Below are 14,365 nucleotides of genomic sequence, written 5' to 3'. Positions count from 1 at the left end.
ATACATATCATATCACGGGTATTTTCGAATAAACTATTTTCGTATTTGTTTCGTTATTACAATAGTCATAAAAATGTTTACCAAACTGATCAATTTTTATAATTCGAAATGTCTGATCAACTCATGACAAGGACGGGAATGACTGATCTTGAGACTAAATAAAGTGATGTAATTGAATGAAAAATCGACCTTAATAGACTTATATATATGCGGCATTAAAACAAAACCAGCGCATTAAAATTTACTTCAACTAAGTGAAAAAGGAGGGCGTAATAAACACGGCAAGTAAAATGTAGGTTGCTGGTCGACCTCGTACCCCGCTCTTCTCACCGCGGCTCCCGCTGTGGACATCATTACACTTTTACATAAAAGTACACAGAAAAACTATGTGTACCTAACAACAAACTTCTCCATTAACTGAATATATATGCATCAAACGAAACGGTTACTGCGAAGCTGAGTGCAGTGATCTAAAGCGACTTGCAGGCGGCTGATAACCGCACAGAATAAGGTTCCAACTTAATATTATTTGAATGCCGCTACAATGGAGTACGTTCGCTATGTGCTAGTCGCATTCAGTCTCTCGCCAGTGTGTCCGGAAGGCTGGTGTTGCTCGCGTGCATGGCGCCTCTTCGATCTTAACGACACAATCGACTCACGAATGTAAAACACCGAACGACCGTCATGCCATTATATCCGGCATAATCATCATGAATACAATGCGCAGTCGTTTAAAAATATTATAATTTATTCTTGTTTCCTACGGTGCGGTTTTAAATGTGAAGTGGCTTCTATCAACATTTAAATTTCAAGTGTTTAACATATAAATATTGCCTATAAATTGGTGGCGGTGTTTTTATAACTTAAATAATTCACTTTATTTCATGTGCGTGAGAAATATTTTTTACAAGTACTTTTACTACTGTGGTGAGGTAGGTATCACAACTTGAACATCATTATATTATTATGTTAGGTTTTCATATATTATATCTATCAGAACCGATTTAAAATTTTGGACTACTCGACTTAAGACTTGAAGCAATCCATACAACGTATGGTATGCATTTCTTTCGAAGCAGTACTTGTGAATTGTTTACATCGGCCGCAGCAGGATGTTGACTGGAGGCAGCCTTCATATACAGCTGATACCTACTTAGTCGGCCGTTTTATGATGAAAAATGTACATTTCAAAGTTGTTATCGCCGATCGTAACTGTACCATTTGCAAAGTGAAAATTACCTACTTAATTTTCATGTAACAAATACATGGAAATGTTGTTGGATCACTAAAGCATACAAACTGGATTAATTTTCACTATCACATATGTTTTAATAGACGAATACCAGTTTGAAAGTTGAAACACGTATCTTCTACATAAATAATTATATATAAAATAGTCACTTCCGAATTCTTTTGATAGCAAGTGAAAATAGTTTTCACTAAGAAATGCTTCACTTATTTTCGCATTTAGAATTCAAACTTTGTATCAAGCAATGTTATTTAAAGACAGTTTTTTCATTTATCAGCTTATTGCCAAAGGTTTACTTCGCTATTAAATGTCAATTTAAAACCGCAATTACCATACGACTTAAATTAATATATGTGTAATAATTCTGATATCTAATATAAATAATATTTAATTGATAAATTAGATATGTATTTTAATTTGTGAGGATATTATAAATTGGAGCAGTTTATTATTAATTGAGTAGAATAATCCGCTTACCGCACTGCGGTAGGGTAAATTCTGATTAAGTTTTGTAAAAAAAATTACAAGTACTCGCTATTATTTCGTAATCGGTCAATTTTGTGACGTTCTTTTTAAGTTTACATTATTGTTGCTTAATAAAACTTTCTATTTAATAATTGAAATTAGTGAAAAGCGTTTACGAAATTTGAGATAGTATTTCTATGACAGAGTTCATTTTACTTATTTATCAACTGTAAATTTAAATGTATGTCAAGTATTTTTTACTATCATTATGTATATAATAAATTACATCCACACTTAAGATAATTCATTAAGTACCGAACACAAAATAATAAATTATTTTCAATTATTACTTGTTTTCCATCATGGCTTTGAAAAAGAACGATAAATATAATAAAATAGTGCAGTTCAATGTTACATATGAATACATATGTATGTTGCTAGAACTAACTGTTTAATAGACTTTTTCTAGACATTCTCTCAAATCGCTATGTATAAAGACTATTTCGTTCTTATACACATACGATTTATATACATGATAAACGTATAAAAACATCATTTTGTTATATAACACACATTTTTTCTCAATGCAATTTTCTTAAAGTTATACTAGTATACACACTCCGTAAAAATATACAAGTAAATGTATAGAAAATAAAAATAAAATATTTTATAATTTTAAAATTATTACTGAATGTTTTTAGTACATTCGATTAGTAAACATTACAGTTATAACACCTATGAATGCATAAGTATGCTAGCTTTCTTATTCGATTGTTCCTTATAACATTTAGGTGCTTATTAGGTGCGGTTCGGTGTGTATTTTTTTTTTATTTTTTTTTTATGGTATAGGTTGGCGGACGAGCATATGGGCCACCTGATGGTAAGTGGTCACCATCGCCCATAGACATTAACGCTGTAAGAATTATTAACTATTCCTTACATCGTCAATGTGCCACCAACCTTGGGAACTAAGATGTTATGTCCCTTGTGCCTGTAGTTACACTGGCTCCCTCACCCTTCAGACCGGAACACAACAATACTGAGTACTGTTGTTTGGCGGTAGAATAACTGATAAGTGGGTGGTACCTACCCAGACGGGCTTGCACAAAGCCCTACCACCAAGTTATATACGCTGCATTAAAAAAAAAATTGCAACTGCCTTTTTGCTATTGCTGGTGGAGTTATTTTCAGCTATACTGATGACCAAACTTACACAATGTGCTAAATATAGTAGGATTCACCCTAGGGTTTACTTTGTCGAAGTTAGGTACACGTTAAATCGGCTTATCTATATAGATTTACTAACTCTACCAAGCAGTAGATATTTTTCTTTTCTTTTTATTACTATATTCACATATTTCTTATAGAAAACGGTTAATAATATAGAAAATTTCATCACGATCATAATTATTTGGTGGTGATTGACAATATTGTCATTATTGTGATATATAAGTTAAGTACAAGTGCACTAAATTCTCCAATCGTGTTTTCCTTTGCTCGAGATAAGAGTGATACAGATTCGAATAATAATTATTATACATAAAAAAATATTACTACGTATCTTTACAAGAGTACGCTTTTATAGTATTAAATGTTCCGGTTGCACGTACGAGTTTATCGATAACTTTTCACTTTGGTGTGGCATGATTACGTTTCGTGACGTTTATCGACGCGTCCGTTTTGCCATAAAATTAATGGAAGTCGCCGGTAATATAGCGAATACTTACCAATGATGACGTGGGTAAAGGAACACCTGAGACTAAGAAAATCAAATAAATTTTATTCAAGTAAACTCCACAATCAAAAATTTTTTTGAATCGTCGATAGTTAAATACTACCCCAGTTTCAGAAAGCGGCCTCCAGCGAAAAGAAAGAAAAAAGTAACTTGCATAGTTGCTCTTTTCAAATAAACAGATTTTCAATGCTGTTTCTTATAATAATTAGTGTTCCGTGATGGAACCCGAGCCTAAAAAAATATAAATGCGCAGTTTTTACCTATGTACCTATTAAAATCTCACACACTACTGAATACGGAGCTCGGCGAACTGAGCTATGCGGAGAAGTGACGTCATAAGAGAGTTCAACGCTCAACATTTGAGCTCAAAGTTTCATCAACTTTGAAATTCAATATTCCTGGTAGACGCTCTCATCCGCTTTTGCGGATTTTAAAACTAAAATCAATAATGTTTTGTTAGTAATACGAGTAATTGTTGCTGTAGTACCGTATATTGGCACTAGCTTTGTCGAACACATCTTATTTTTGCAAAACTAGCTATGCCTGCGGATTTTTCCGTAATTATTTTAGTTAGTAACTGTAGGAGTCTCATTTATATTGAAATAAATAAAATGTTATTGCTGGATATAATCGCTTCAACAGATTCAGATTCTATCCATTATAAACAAACAAATCTTTATGCATAATGTCATTATACACTTCGAGTCTCGCGCGGTCCACGCTAAAATACTTTTTATTGTAAAAAACATCCCTCCTTATATATATAATAGTAAGTTGTTTTTTTCAACCATTCTAATACCATTTATCATTTAAATATCATTTAAAATACAATTATTTTAACTTGAATAACATATGACAACATAAAAGTTCATACAACTTTAAATCCCCGTTTTACCCCCTTAGTTAAGTACCTGAGTTTCGTAAAATCCGTTCCTAGTAGATGTCTATCCCATAAGGAATCTACCTGCTGGAATTTAAGTTTGTAGGTGTTATACTTCTTATATTTCTTGACTAATCAATTAGTGAAATTTTGCGTTTATATAATATAGATTTTCTCAAATCATTTGTTGAGGTGTGATTGAAATGGATGCGGTATGCCAGCACACCGATGCGTTGTGCCAGGCGTTTGGGCTCGCCGCCGCGCTGCACTCGCTCAACCTCTATTGCGCCAGCATCTGCACTGCACTTATTTGCTGCTGTTCCACAAAGCGGCCTCACTGGTATGCATTTACTACATAAGCTTTGATAGCTAATTTTCACGAAATTTGACTTAAAATTATTTTTTTATGAGAACTAACAACTATAATGTTATAGGTTTGGTGTTAAATGGCGAGGGCAAAACACGCGGGGAATAGTGAGTCTCGCTTTAGGAGTGTTATGGTGTTGCGCTGCGGCTGCAGCATCTCTTCGTCCTGGAAACACCGTGAGACTAGTTGGCTCACTAATGGCTCCCCTATCCTGGCTGGCTGCCGCGGCAATGCATATCACATTATGGACTCGGCGCTCAACGGCCCCAATTCTCTATTTGGCTATTTACTGGACGTTATCGTCAGCCTCGTCGGCAACAATAACATATCGTTTTCTACTCAATGAGGTGCCTTACAACCATGTTGAAGTATATCTTCATGGAGCCGGAATAATTTTAGCATTCATAATGTCTGGAGTGGACTGGCTTTGCTTTTATGACGAAGTAAGTAGTTTATTTTTTTTGTTTTGAGCGCTTTTCATCGCGAAAAAATATGTGATAATTACTCGATTTAATTTTTTAATAAAAAATAATGCTTATCGATTATCTGTTAATAAACATCTCACAGTTACATAATAAACATATAATCAATAAAGTAAAATAATAAAATAAATAAGTAAAATAATAAAAGAGTCGATTTCCATTAAATTCGTTAAAAGTAAAAGACTGTTTCCTCACGATATCTTCCTTCTTTTCTGATAGAAAAATTGATTGATGATAAAGTGTAGTAAAAGTGTGGCATTAAAAAATTATATTTATTGTTAAAGTTGAGCGTTAACGATAAGTCAGAATAAAAATAAATACTCTTCTAAATAATTAAATTTCTTAATCAATCAACACTTAAAAAATTACTAGGAATAAAATAAAGGTTTCACATTTTCATGTATGGAGTTGTGGTAGTTCTAAGGTAATATAATAATAGGATGTAAAATTGAGTGATAATCCCTCATGACTGAGGATGATGACTCAATAAAATAATTTCCTTAAAGTACTTACTCACGTAAGACGCCGGAGCCAGACGCCAGACGCCAGCCACGAGACGCACGTCTGGCGCCACTGCTCTTATAATTTTCGGAACAGGATTTTTAATGCAAACTTGAAATTTACAAAATATTATTACTATGTATTATTAGTATGTATATATATATCTAATGTTGTACCACTCTAATCTTTCAGGTTACAAAACGTTCACTTTGGCGCACAAAAAATTCTACAGAATCTAAAAATACGTTGTATTTATATAATGATACTCACTTTTACTCGAAAATAACCTTTTTTTGGCTAAATACACTTTTATATAAGGGCTATTGTGTGCCTCTAGATAAAGAGGATTTGAAAGAAGTACCTGGAGAGGAGTCCTCCAGGACATATTTAAAAAAAATAAAGGTATTGACTCAAAACCAATTTATAGACGTTCTTCGATATTCTATATATTTTTTAAACATATTTTAAAAATGATTTTCAGGCTATAATTGGCAAAGATCAGATCGTTAGTATATGGAAATGCTACGTTCGCATGGTGTGGCCGAACTTCTATATTGCAGGAATATTAAGATTACTCAGCGACTTAACAAGCGTCGTTCCAGCGTTAGGCCTAGCTGCTTTAATTTGGTACATCGATAATATCACGAAAATTGACGGTATGGAATCTGAAGTGACCATACAAGAGTTTTTCTCAAATGGCTACGTTGTGCTAGTTATAGTAACTTTAGCTCTTATTCTTCAAGCGTTATTGTCACAAAATGCCACTCATTTACTAATGGTAGAAGGCTCTAGACTAAAAATGGCTTTACAGGTAAGTGAAACGGGATAAATATGTTTCAGTTATAAAATACCAATAACCATGTGTAATCTGGTAGAACAATTTTTTGTAGAGCATGATTTACGATAAATGTACGCGATTAGCTTGTTGGTCTACAGACGCAGATGTAAATGAGGAGTCACCATTACTTCAAAATCCCAAGGATGATGCTAATACACAATCAGGGCTTCTAACCAATTTAATATCTCAAGATACATACAACATTATGTCCTGCGTTTGGGTTTTTCATTACACATGGGCCATACCATTGAAGGCAAGTATGAAAATGTAAAACAAAAACGGATAAAAATTGCACTTTATTGCTATAATATAGTTTATAATATCGCTAAATATGAATTAAAATATTTTCTGTAACTGTAATATGTTTTTTTCGTAATTATTATGTTTTTCTTTAAGGTTTTTGTTATCCTGTATTTACTTTACACAAAATTGGGTGTTAGTGCGATAATAGGCTCGGTAGCCAGCCTGTGTCTCATAACCCCATTGCAACTCTTCATTGGCAAGAAAATATCAGACAATTCTAGAGATATATCAAAATGCACGGACCACAGAATTTCGAAAATATCAGAAATTTTACAGGGGATGAATGTCATCAAATTATACGTGTGGGAAGACTTGTTCAATGAAAAAATCTTACAATTGAGGGAAGTCGAATTAAAACTCCTCAATAAAGATTCGTGGTACTGGGGATTACTTAGTAAGTTATCAGGCTCTATTTAAAATGTATGCACATTTCAATAATGTTATTATTATTTTTTCTTGGCATTGCAGATTTTACGACACAAGTTTCCGCAGCACTTATAACGATTATTACGTTTACAACACATTATTATATCGAGAATACAATTACATTAAACTCTATAAATGTATTTGCTGGGTTGGCACTTTTCAATCAGCTGACGATACCACTGTTAATATTACCTGTAACTATATTTATGATGATCCAAGCCATGGTAAGTCTGCAATGTATCTACCAAACAAATTACTGACATTTATTTATCTTTCGACGTTAGACTACCAATAAATAAAGAAAATCTTAATGTTTAGGTCAGCACAAAAAGGATAAAAGATTTCTTGGAACTCCCAGAATCTTATAATACGCGGGATGATGCTAATGACGATTCATTTACTAAGCAATCCACGGACAATTTATACGAAGCTTTTCTTGATGTTATTCCAGAAGATAATCTTCTCTCTGAAAGGGAAGAATTTGATTTAAATAATGACGAAGATAATTTGTGTCTCAGCAATGTGCCAATTGTCCACGGACAGGAATATCTAATGAGGTTTACAAATGCTGCTTTCTCTTGGAAAATGAAGGATAATGTGTGGCTAGAGGTTGATAATTTAGATATACCATCAGGTAAGCTGTACATAAAATTAATATGCATGTAATATACCTGCCAAAGTTGAATAATTTTATTTATAAAATTAATATATTATAAATAATTAAGTTTTTCTTCTAAGTGATCATGGTACTTCACTTATTACTGATAGATATCAGAGAAGACGATGACTCAATAGCTAAGCAACATAAAGAATCTTTGCAGTTATAGCTATTTAAATCAGACTCATTTAAGTAGCTATAGCTTGTTATATTGTTATTTTACATTCTTAGAAATTGAAACTTTTCTACTTTAAAATATTTATTTAAGGGAATATATTGTAAAATGTTAACCTTATACTTACTCTACACTAATCAAAATTGGTTTCAGGAAAATTAATAATGGTAGTTGGATCTTCTGGTTCTGGCAAATCATTGTTGCTCTCAGCAATACTGGGAGAAATGTATCAAGAAAAAGGAGAGTTTAATATTGATGTGTGAGCTACTTTTTACATTTATATTATTGCTAGCAATAGTACCAGAATTCAATTGTACCAGAATGTTCTAGTGAAAATGATTTCATGACTCCTAATTCGATGAATTTCTAAACAACTTACTTATAGATTTTTCTAGACATTAGAGAGTATTATAGTACAAAATGAAAATAACAATATTAGTAAGTTTAACTATATTTTATAGTTTAACACCAAGGCCAAGTTTACGAAATAATTCCCAGACCACTACAGTGGGATAGTATGGTATCATTGAATATTACGAGGCACCTATTTGTACAGTTTTTGATAAAATTTCTAAACAATAGTTCTGAATTTCTTTTTCTTTCTAAACAGTAGTATCTGAATACTTTAATACTATTGATTTCAGTGTATATCAAGTTACAGTCACGATTCAGTTAACTTCCGCTCAAAAAATAGGAAACATAATAAGACTTCGTATTAGATATCAGACGTAACCGAATCGATTTCAAATTTTAGAGTAGTATTATTTTGTTCTCCATTTTTTTAATTCCACGTTGCCATTATAATTAAAAAAATATTATTCATTTGTAGTCGTTGTTCAACGTGGTACGCTGGTCAGCCACCCTGGCTTCTTGAAGGCTCAATAAGAGATAATATCTTAATGAATAATCCGTGGTGCCCAAAAAGGTACGCTCGCGTACTACGTGCCACAGGATTACGACCTGACTTGCAGCTGTTACCAGGTAACATAACTTTAGAAGTTTGACTTTTAATATACTTTCATGGAAAATTAATATTTTGTTCATTTGTAGAAGGTGATGACACTATATTGGGAAGCTATGGGACACCACTGTCAGGAGGACAACGGGTTCGCTTGTGTGTCGCGCGTGCTTTATACTCCAGAGCGAGGCTTATTGTACTTGACGAGCCGCTCAGTGCTTTAGACGCGACACTGGCCCAACATTTAGTCGCGAGGGCACTCATTCCTGCCGCACGATCTGGTCGTACGATCATATTAGCCACGAACAGATTAGAGGTCTTACATTACGCGGACTTTGTAAGTTACATTATTTTATGTGAGCAAAAAAATATATTTTATAGATTAGAGTAATAAGCAAAGATGGAATTGTGTTAAACAGATAATAGCTATGGAGGACAGTCGTTTATGTCAAGTCGGTCGTCTGAATACTATGGGTGAAAGCGTTTTGAGCCAATGGGCAAGACTGGCTGCAGATGCCCGTGCATCAGCATCTCGAACTGGTGCGGGTCCAACAGGAGGCGCTGCGCGGGAAAGAAAACAACTACTTCGAGCAATAAGCCGGTTGCAGCTTCAGAGAAATATGTCAGATGATGCGATGGTATGTTAGGCAAATGTAGAAAGAATTGTTACTGTCATTTAATTTTGTCAATGTTTGTAAAATATAATTATGCCAGCATGTGGGCATCAACGAAGTGGCTGGAGCCCATCTCTTCGCAGAAGTTCCCACGTGTGCGGGTGGCAGTTGGCGTCAGATCGCCAAGCGAATGCGGCCAACAATATCTCGTCAATTTTCTACCCCGCCTCCGACAGATCCAAATTTCAAGTAATCAAGCTATTACTCTCCTACTTGTACATTTAATTTTACAATTTTGAAGGTCTTTGATATACATCAATTCATAAATATTTAGAGGATATCGGGACTTACGACGCGCTGTTAGTGCAGATGAATCTAATGAAGTCTTACAACATGAAGCAAGCTTGATGCGTCGATTTTTAAACCGTCGACCGTATCATACATTGTCCAGGTAATAATAACAAAACACGAATATCGTAAGGATTATTGGCATATAAGCCACCAAACTAGCATTATTAGTCTTAGGAAATATTCACGTAAAACATATGTATTTACAGATGGACGCCAAGAAATTTACTTCGATTATTAAGCTCTGATTCTGATACGTCCTCTCATTCAACCCAAAATAATGGTACTATTTTTATTCAAGTTTTATTGTAAAAAAAATACGGAACCATAGAGCTTAAAATATATTCATATAGAACCTAAAATATATAGGAACAGCAGTGGAAGTGCCACCCGAAGAGGCGACGCTCAACTCAACCGCTTGCAATGGAATTGACACGATCGCTGCGCAGGAGGACATCTCTGAGCCCAACACAGAAGACGAAGTTGTCCAGAACGAGGTGACTATGAGTATTTTACAGCAATTGATTTTATAATGAATCTGTCATCACGTTACCTTACAATGTATCGTAGCGTGACACTAAACCTGTTTTCATTATAACTCCACATGCCAATACACGTATACGCGCATAGTTAACGGTGTGGTGGGAATATGGCCGAGCGTGCCGATGGTGGGGTGCCGCTTACTGGGTAGTCGCCGTGGCGTCGCAGGCGGTGGCACTCGCTGCAGATTTTTGGCTCTCGCAACTAGCTGCAGAGAATGCCCGCTCACCACTCTCCGATCAAGAGGTTCAAACATTCATTATTTTTGCAATTTTAAATAAATTTAACAGTTTGAAACAATTGATATTATTTAAACAATCATGAAAAGTCGTATAATCAAAAAAAAACGATCGAACGAAAGATACTAATTATATAAAAACTGTTTAATCATATACAATAAGGACGTATAAATAAATACAGTATAAATAAGGACATATTCCTTAAAGTTATTAAACTAACCACTGGTTTTAATATTCCAGACATGGAATATTATACGTATTTATGCGTTGTGGGGCGTGGGCGCGATATGCGCTGCAGGCTGTGCGCAAGTCGCATGCGCATGTGCCGGTGCTGCTGCGAGGCGAACTCTCCACGATCGTCTTCTGCACGCCACGCTCCACGCACCGTTGCACCATCACAACGCACGCTCGGCTGGCGCTACGACACACCGCTTCTCTTCTGATACACTTGTTGTTGATAAGGTACATGAGTGAAATTATTGCTACTGCTAATTTTTCAACCGAAAAACCTGTAATAATTTCTAGCAGCCAGACTTGGAATATTTATGTGATCATGACAATGGGATGTATGGCCTTAGCCACTAGAACAACGACTGGTTTTAAAAACAAATATAGGTATATACCTAGTTAAGATATACCAATTGTTTTCATTGCAGAAGCTGCCAACGGCTGTGAACAGATGGGCTCAACTCGCATTACTTTGCGGAGCTGCTATACTTGTTAATGCCATTGCGTCGCCATGGACCCTACTCGTAATGATTCCAGCGTTTGCAATGTACATTTTACTACAATCTGTATATTTAAAAAATGCTAGGTAAGATTGGGGAAACTGATAAAAACTTCATTTTTTTTGTTATTAATTAATTTAGCTATGTAAAGTACAATATGTAAAATGTGTGTCAAATCTCAGGACGCTCCAACACGCAGAAGCTGAGAGTGCGGCGCGAGCAGTGTCGCTGGCAGCGCAGACACTGTCGGGCGCGGTCACCGTGCGCGCAGGAGATCTGCGGCCTCACATGCGAGACGCTTTCTGTCGCCGACTAGATCGCAACCACAATGCTTTGTTGCTGCTCAATTCTGCTAATCGTTGGTTAAGCCTCACACTGGTAATAACAATCACTGGAAGTTTAATATTTAATTACCTAGGCTAGGTACTAGTACGTCTAGTAAAAGACCTATGAAAGTAAATTTTAATTAAAAAAGAAACATTTAATTCAGTCAATTTACTGTAAATTACATCTCGATTTTAGCTGAAAAATATTTCTGCGCAAATATTGCAACTGTAGCTCGTATAATAATAATATTTCGTTGCTAAGTGCTGGTTTGTTACGTTTCATATTGATGTTTTCAATGCTCACTAAAATACAAGTAAACATGAAGTAAAAATGAAATTACAATATAGACAAATTATTTACAGGACGTAATGGGCGCATGGAGCGTATTCGTGTCCCTGGCCGCAGCCCTGTACAGCGGCAGCGGGAGCGCGGTCACGGGCCTGGCGGGCACCTACTCTCTGTTACTGCCCGTGTACCTCGCCCACCTCGGCAAGTGCCGCGCAGATCTGGATGCGCTGCTGGCATCCGTGCAACGCCTACTCAATGACATCGAAGTGCCTCAAGAGGATTACAGAGAAGATTGTACGTATATATATACATATATACTACATTGTAACATTAATTAATAACACTCCAAATTCATTTGAACTTAGATGTGATAGGATAATTCTCGTTTTATATTTAAGGTGCTATTCCTACGGATTGGCAGCGGAACGGTAAAATAGAATTCCAAAATGTAACTATTCAGTACCAACCAGAATCACCACCGGTGCTACAAAATATTAATGCCGTAGTTAATCCCGGTCAAAAGGTAGGGTGATTTCGCCATTAACACAATACGTGTTACGTTAATAAAGCGAGTATTTACATTGGTTTTTAATTTATTATAGATCGCTATTTGTGGTCGTAGTGGCAGCGGAAAGTCCACTCTTCTACTAACTTGTGCCGGAGCAACGACAATTCGCAGCGGTCGCGTGTTGCTCGACGGTCAAGACATTGCATGCGTTCCGTTGCGGGTGCTACGACACCGAGTGGTGGTTTTGCCACAAGAAACCGTCATTTTTTCCGGAACACTGCGAGAGAACCTCGACCCACTCGCTGTGCACACAGATGAAGAAATTTGGCAAAGCTTACGAGCCGTCGGATTATTTGACTATGTAACTGCGCAGCCAGCCGGTTTAGGTACGTTTTCATATATGTAACTGGATAATGCATTAACACCGTGAATTGATAAAGAAGATACTATTGGTTACTTATATACTCAGATTAGTCACCCTAGAGATGCGCTGCCGTGTCTGATATCGGTCAGGATTAAGTAATTATGGTCATATTACACACGTATCGTCCGTGCAGAGTGCAGCGTGTGCGGGCGCGGGTGGGGCGGCGGGCGCGGCGCGCGGGTGTGCGCGGCGCGCGCGGCGCTGCACGCCCGGCCGGCCGCCGCGCTGCTGCTGGACGAGCCCGGCGCCGCCCTCGACGCGGCCGCCGAGCGCGCCTTGCTGAAGGCGATCGCTAGCGTCGCGCCTAACGCTACTATTCTTACCGTCGCGGTAATTTTTTTAGATTGATGTATCAAATGTTTTATGACGGATGCGTAAAAACAATTTTATTCTAGATCGAATGCTACGTTCTACAGTTTATCATGCAAATATGTTAAAAGTAAAAATAGTTTTTTCTCTGATACCTCTAGGTTCTGTGTATTTTCCTTTCTGAACTTTCGAATCTGACAATTGATCAAAAATATACCTTTTTTAATGGGCAATAAGTGTGCGTCAACTTTGGACAAAGGGAATTGAAATTTGCTAAAAAAATAATTGGGTCGAGATAAAAACTAAAGTCATTCCTAATATTCTCCTCGAAAATAACGTTGGAGACACGTAGGCACTATGAAGAACGATCTTGCGTTTGTCCTACTTTTGTCCTGAGGCAGACTCGTTGAGTTATTCATAAGTAAAATTACCAGCTATCGCCCGCGGTTTCGCTCGCGCTGCAGGAGTACTAGTCTTAGTCCTTTCTTGAGGTTGAACCTTGCTTCATCCCAAAATTGCGAATTCAGTTCAGTGGGGTGTTACTGTCGTATTTATAATATCTGTATAAATTTATCATTCGTAACGTATATATTAATCGTATCTTCAGCACCGCATATCATCCGTGCGCGACTATGACGGCGCCATGTTGCTGGAGCGCGGCACGGCCTCAGAGTGCGTCGACTTCGAGTCGCTGAGCCCGCGCGCCTCACTCTACGCACGCAGCAACGGGCCTGCCGATCCTGGTCATACCGAATAGAATACGCCCAACAGTATTCGGGAGGAGGCCGGCGTCTCAGCCACGACTCCGAGGTTATTTATTCGGAAATATTCCGTAAATGTATCGCTTTAAACGAAGACTGAAGTTGCTCGTATTTATTGGTTTGATAACTTCGAGGACCACCGAATGACTGTAGCAATAATAATGTAATGTAATTTTGATCACTTTAGACAATTTACTTGTAAATAATAAATCACAATTGTAGTTTACTGAATAAAGGAGTAA

The 14,365-nt window shown here is 36.5% G+C and overlaps 1 protein-coding gene across 2 annotated transcripts; it reads left to right on the top strand.

The window, feature by feature from the left end:
• The first annotated feature begins 373 nt into the window (after window positions 1-373).
• LOC124533463 (ATP-binding cassette sub-family C member Sur-like) lies at window positions 374-14,365 on the top strand. Of its 2 annotated transcripts, none has more exons than XM_047108752.1 (26): window positions 374-511; window positions 4,522-4,669; window positions 4,764-5,139; window positions 5,872-6,081; window positions 6,161-6,490; window positions 6,570-6,770; window positions 6,914-7,214; window positions 7,289-7,470; window positions 7,565-7,880; window positions 8,233-8,338; window positions 8,909-9,060; window positions 9,130-9,374; window positions 9,457-9,675; window positions 9,752-9,900; window positions 9,986-10,102; window positions 10,209-10,282; window positions 10,369-10,496; window positions 10,630-10,785; window positions 11,019-11,240; window positions 11,435-11,592; window positions 11,689-11,884; window positions 12,196-12,415; window positions 12,520-12,644; window positions 12,724-13,015; window positions 13,187-13,383; window positions 13,970-14,365. In XM_047108752.1, exons 2-26 carry the CDS (start codon window positions 4,533-4,535, stop codon window positions 14,117-14,119), a joined length of 4,959 nt encoding a protein of 1,652 aa, XP_046964708.1. In that variant the 5' UTR covers window positions 374-511; window positions 4,522-4,532; the 3' UTR covers window positions 14,120-14,365. The 2 variants fall into 2 exon arrangements, with proteins under 2 accessions (XP_046964708.1, XP_046964707.1); XM_047108751.1 differs by lacking the exon at window positions 374-511 and adding an exon at window positions 536-932.

The sequence above is a fragment of the Vanessa cardui genome, chromosome 11, assembly GCF_905220365.1.
Source record: "Vanessa cardui chromosome 11, ilVanCard2.1, whole genome shotgun sequence".
NCBI lineage: Eukaryota > Metazoa > Arthropoda > Insecta > Lepidoptera > Nymphalidae > Vanessa > Vanessa cardui.
This window is presented reverse-complemented; position numbering and strand designations above follow the sequence as displayed.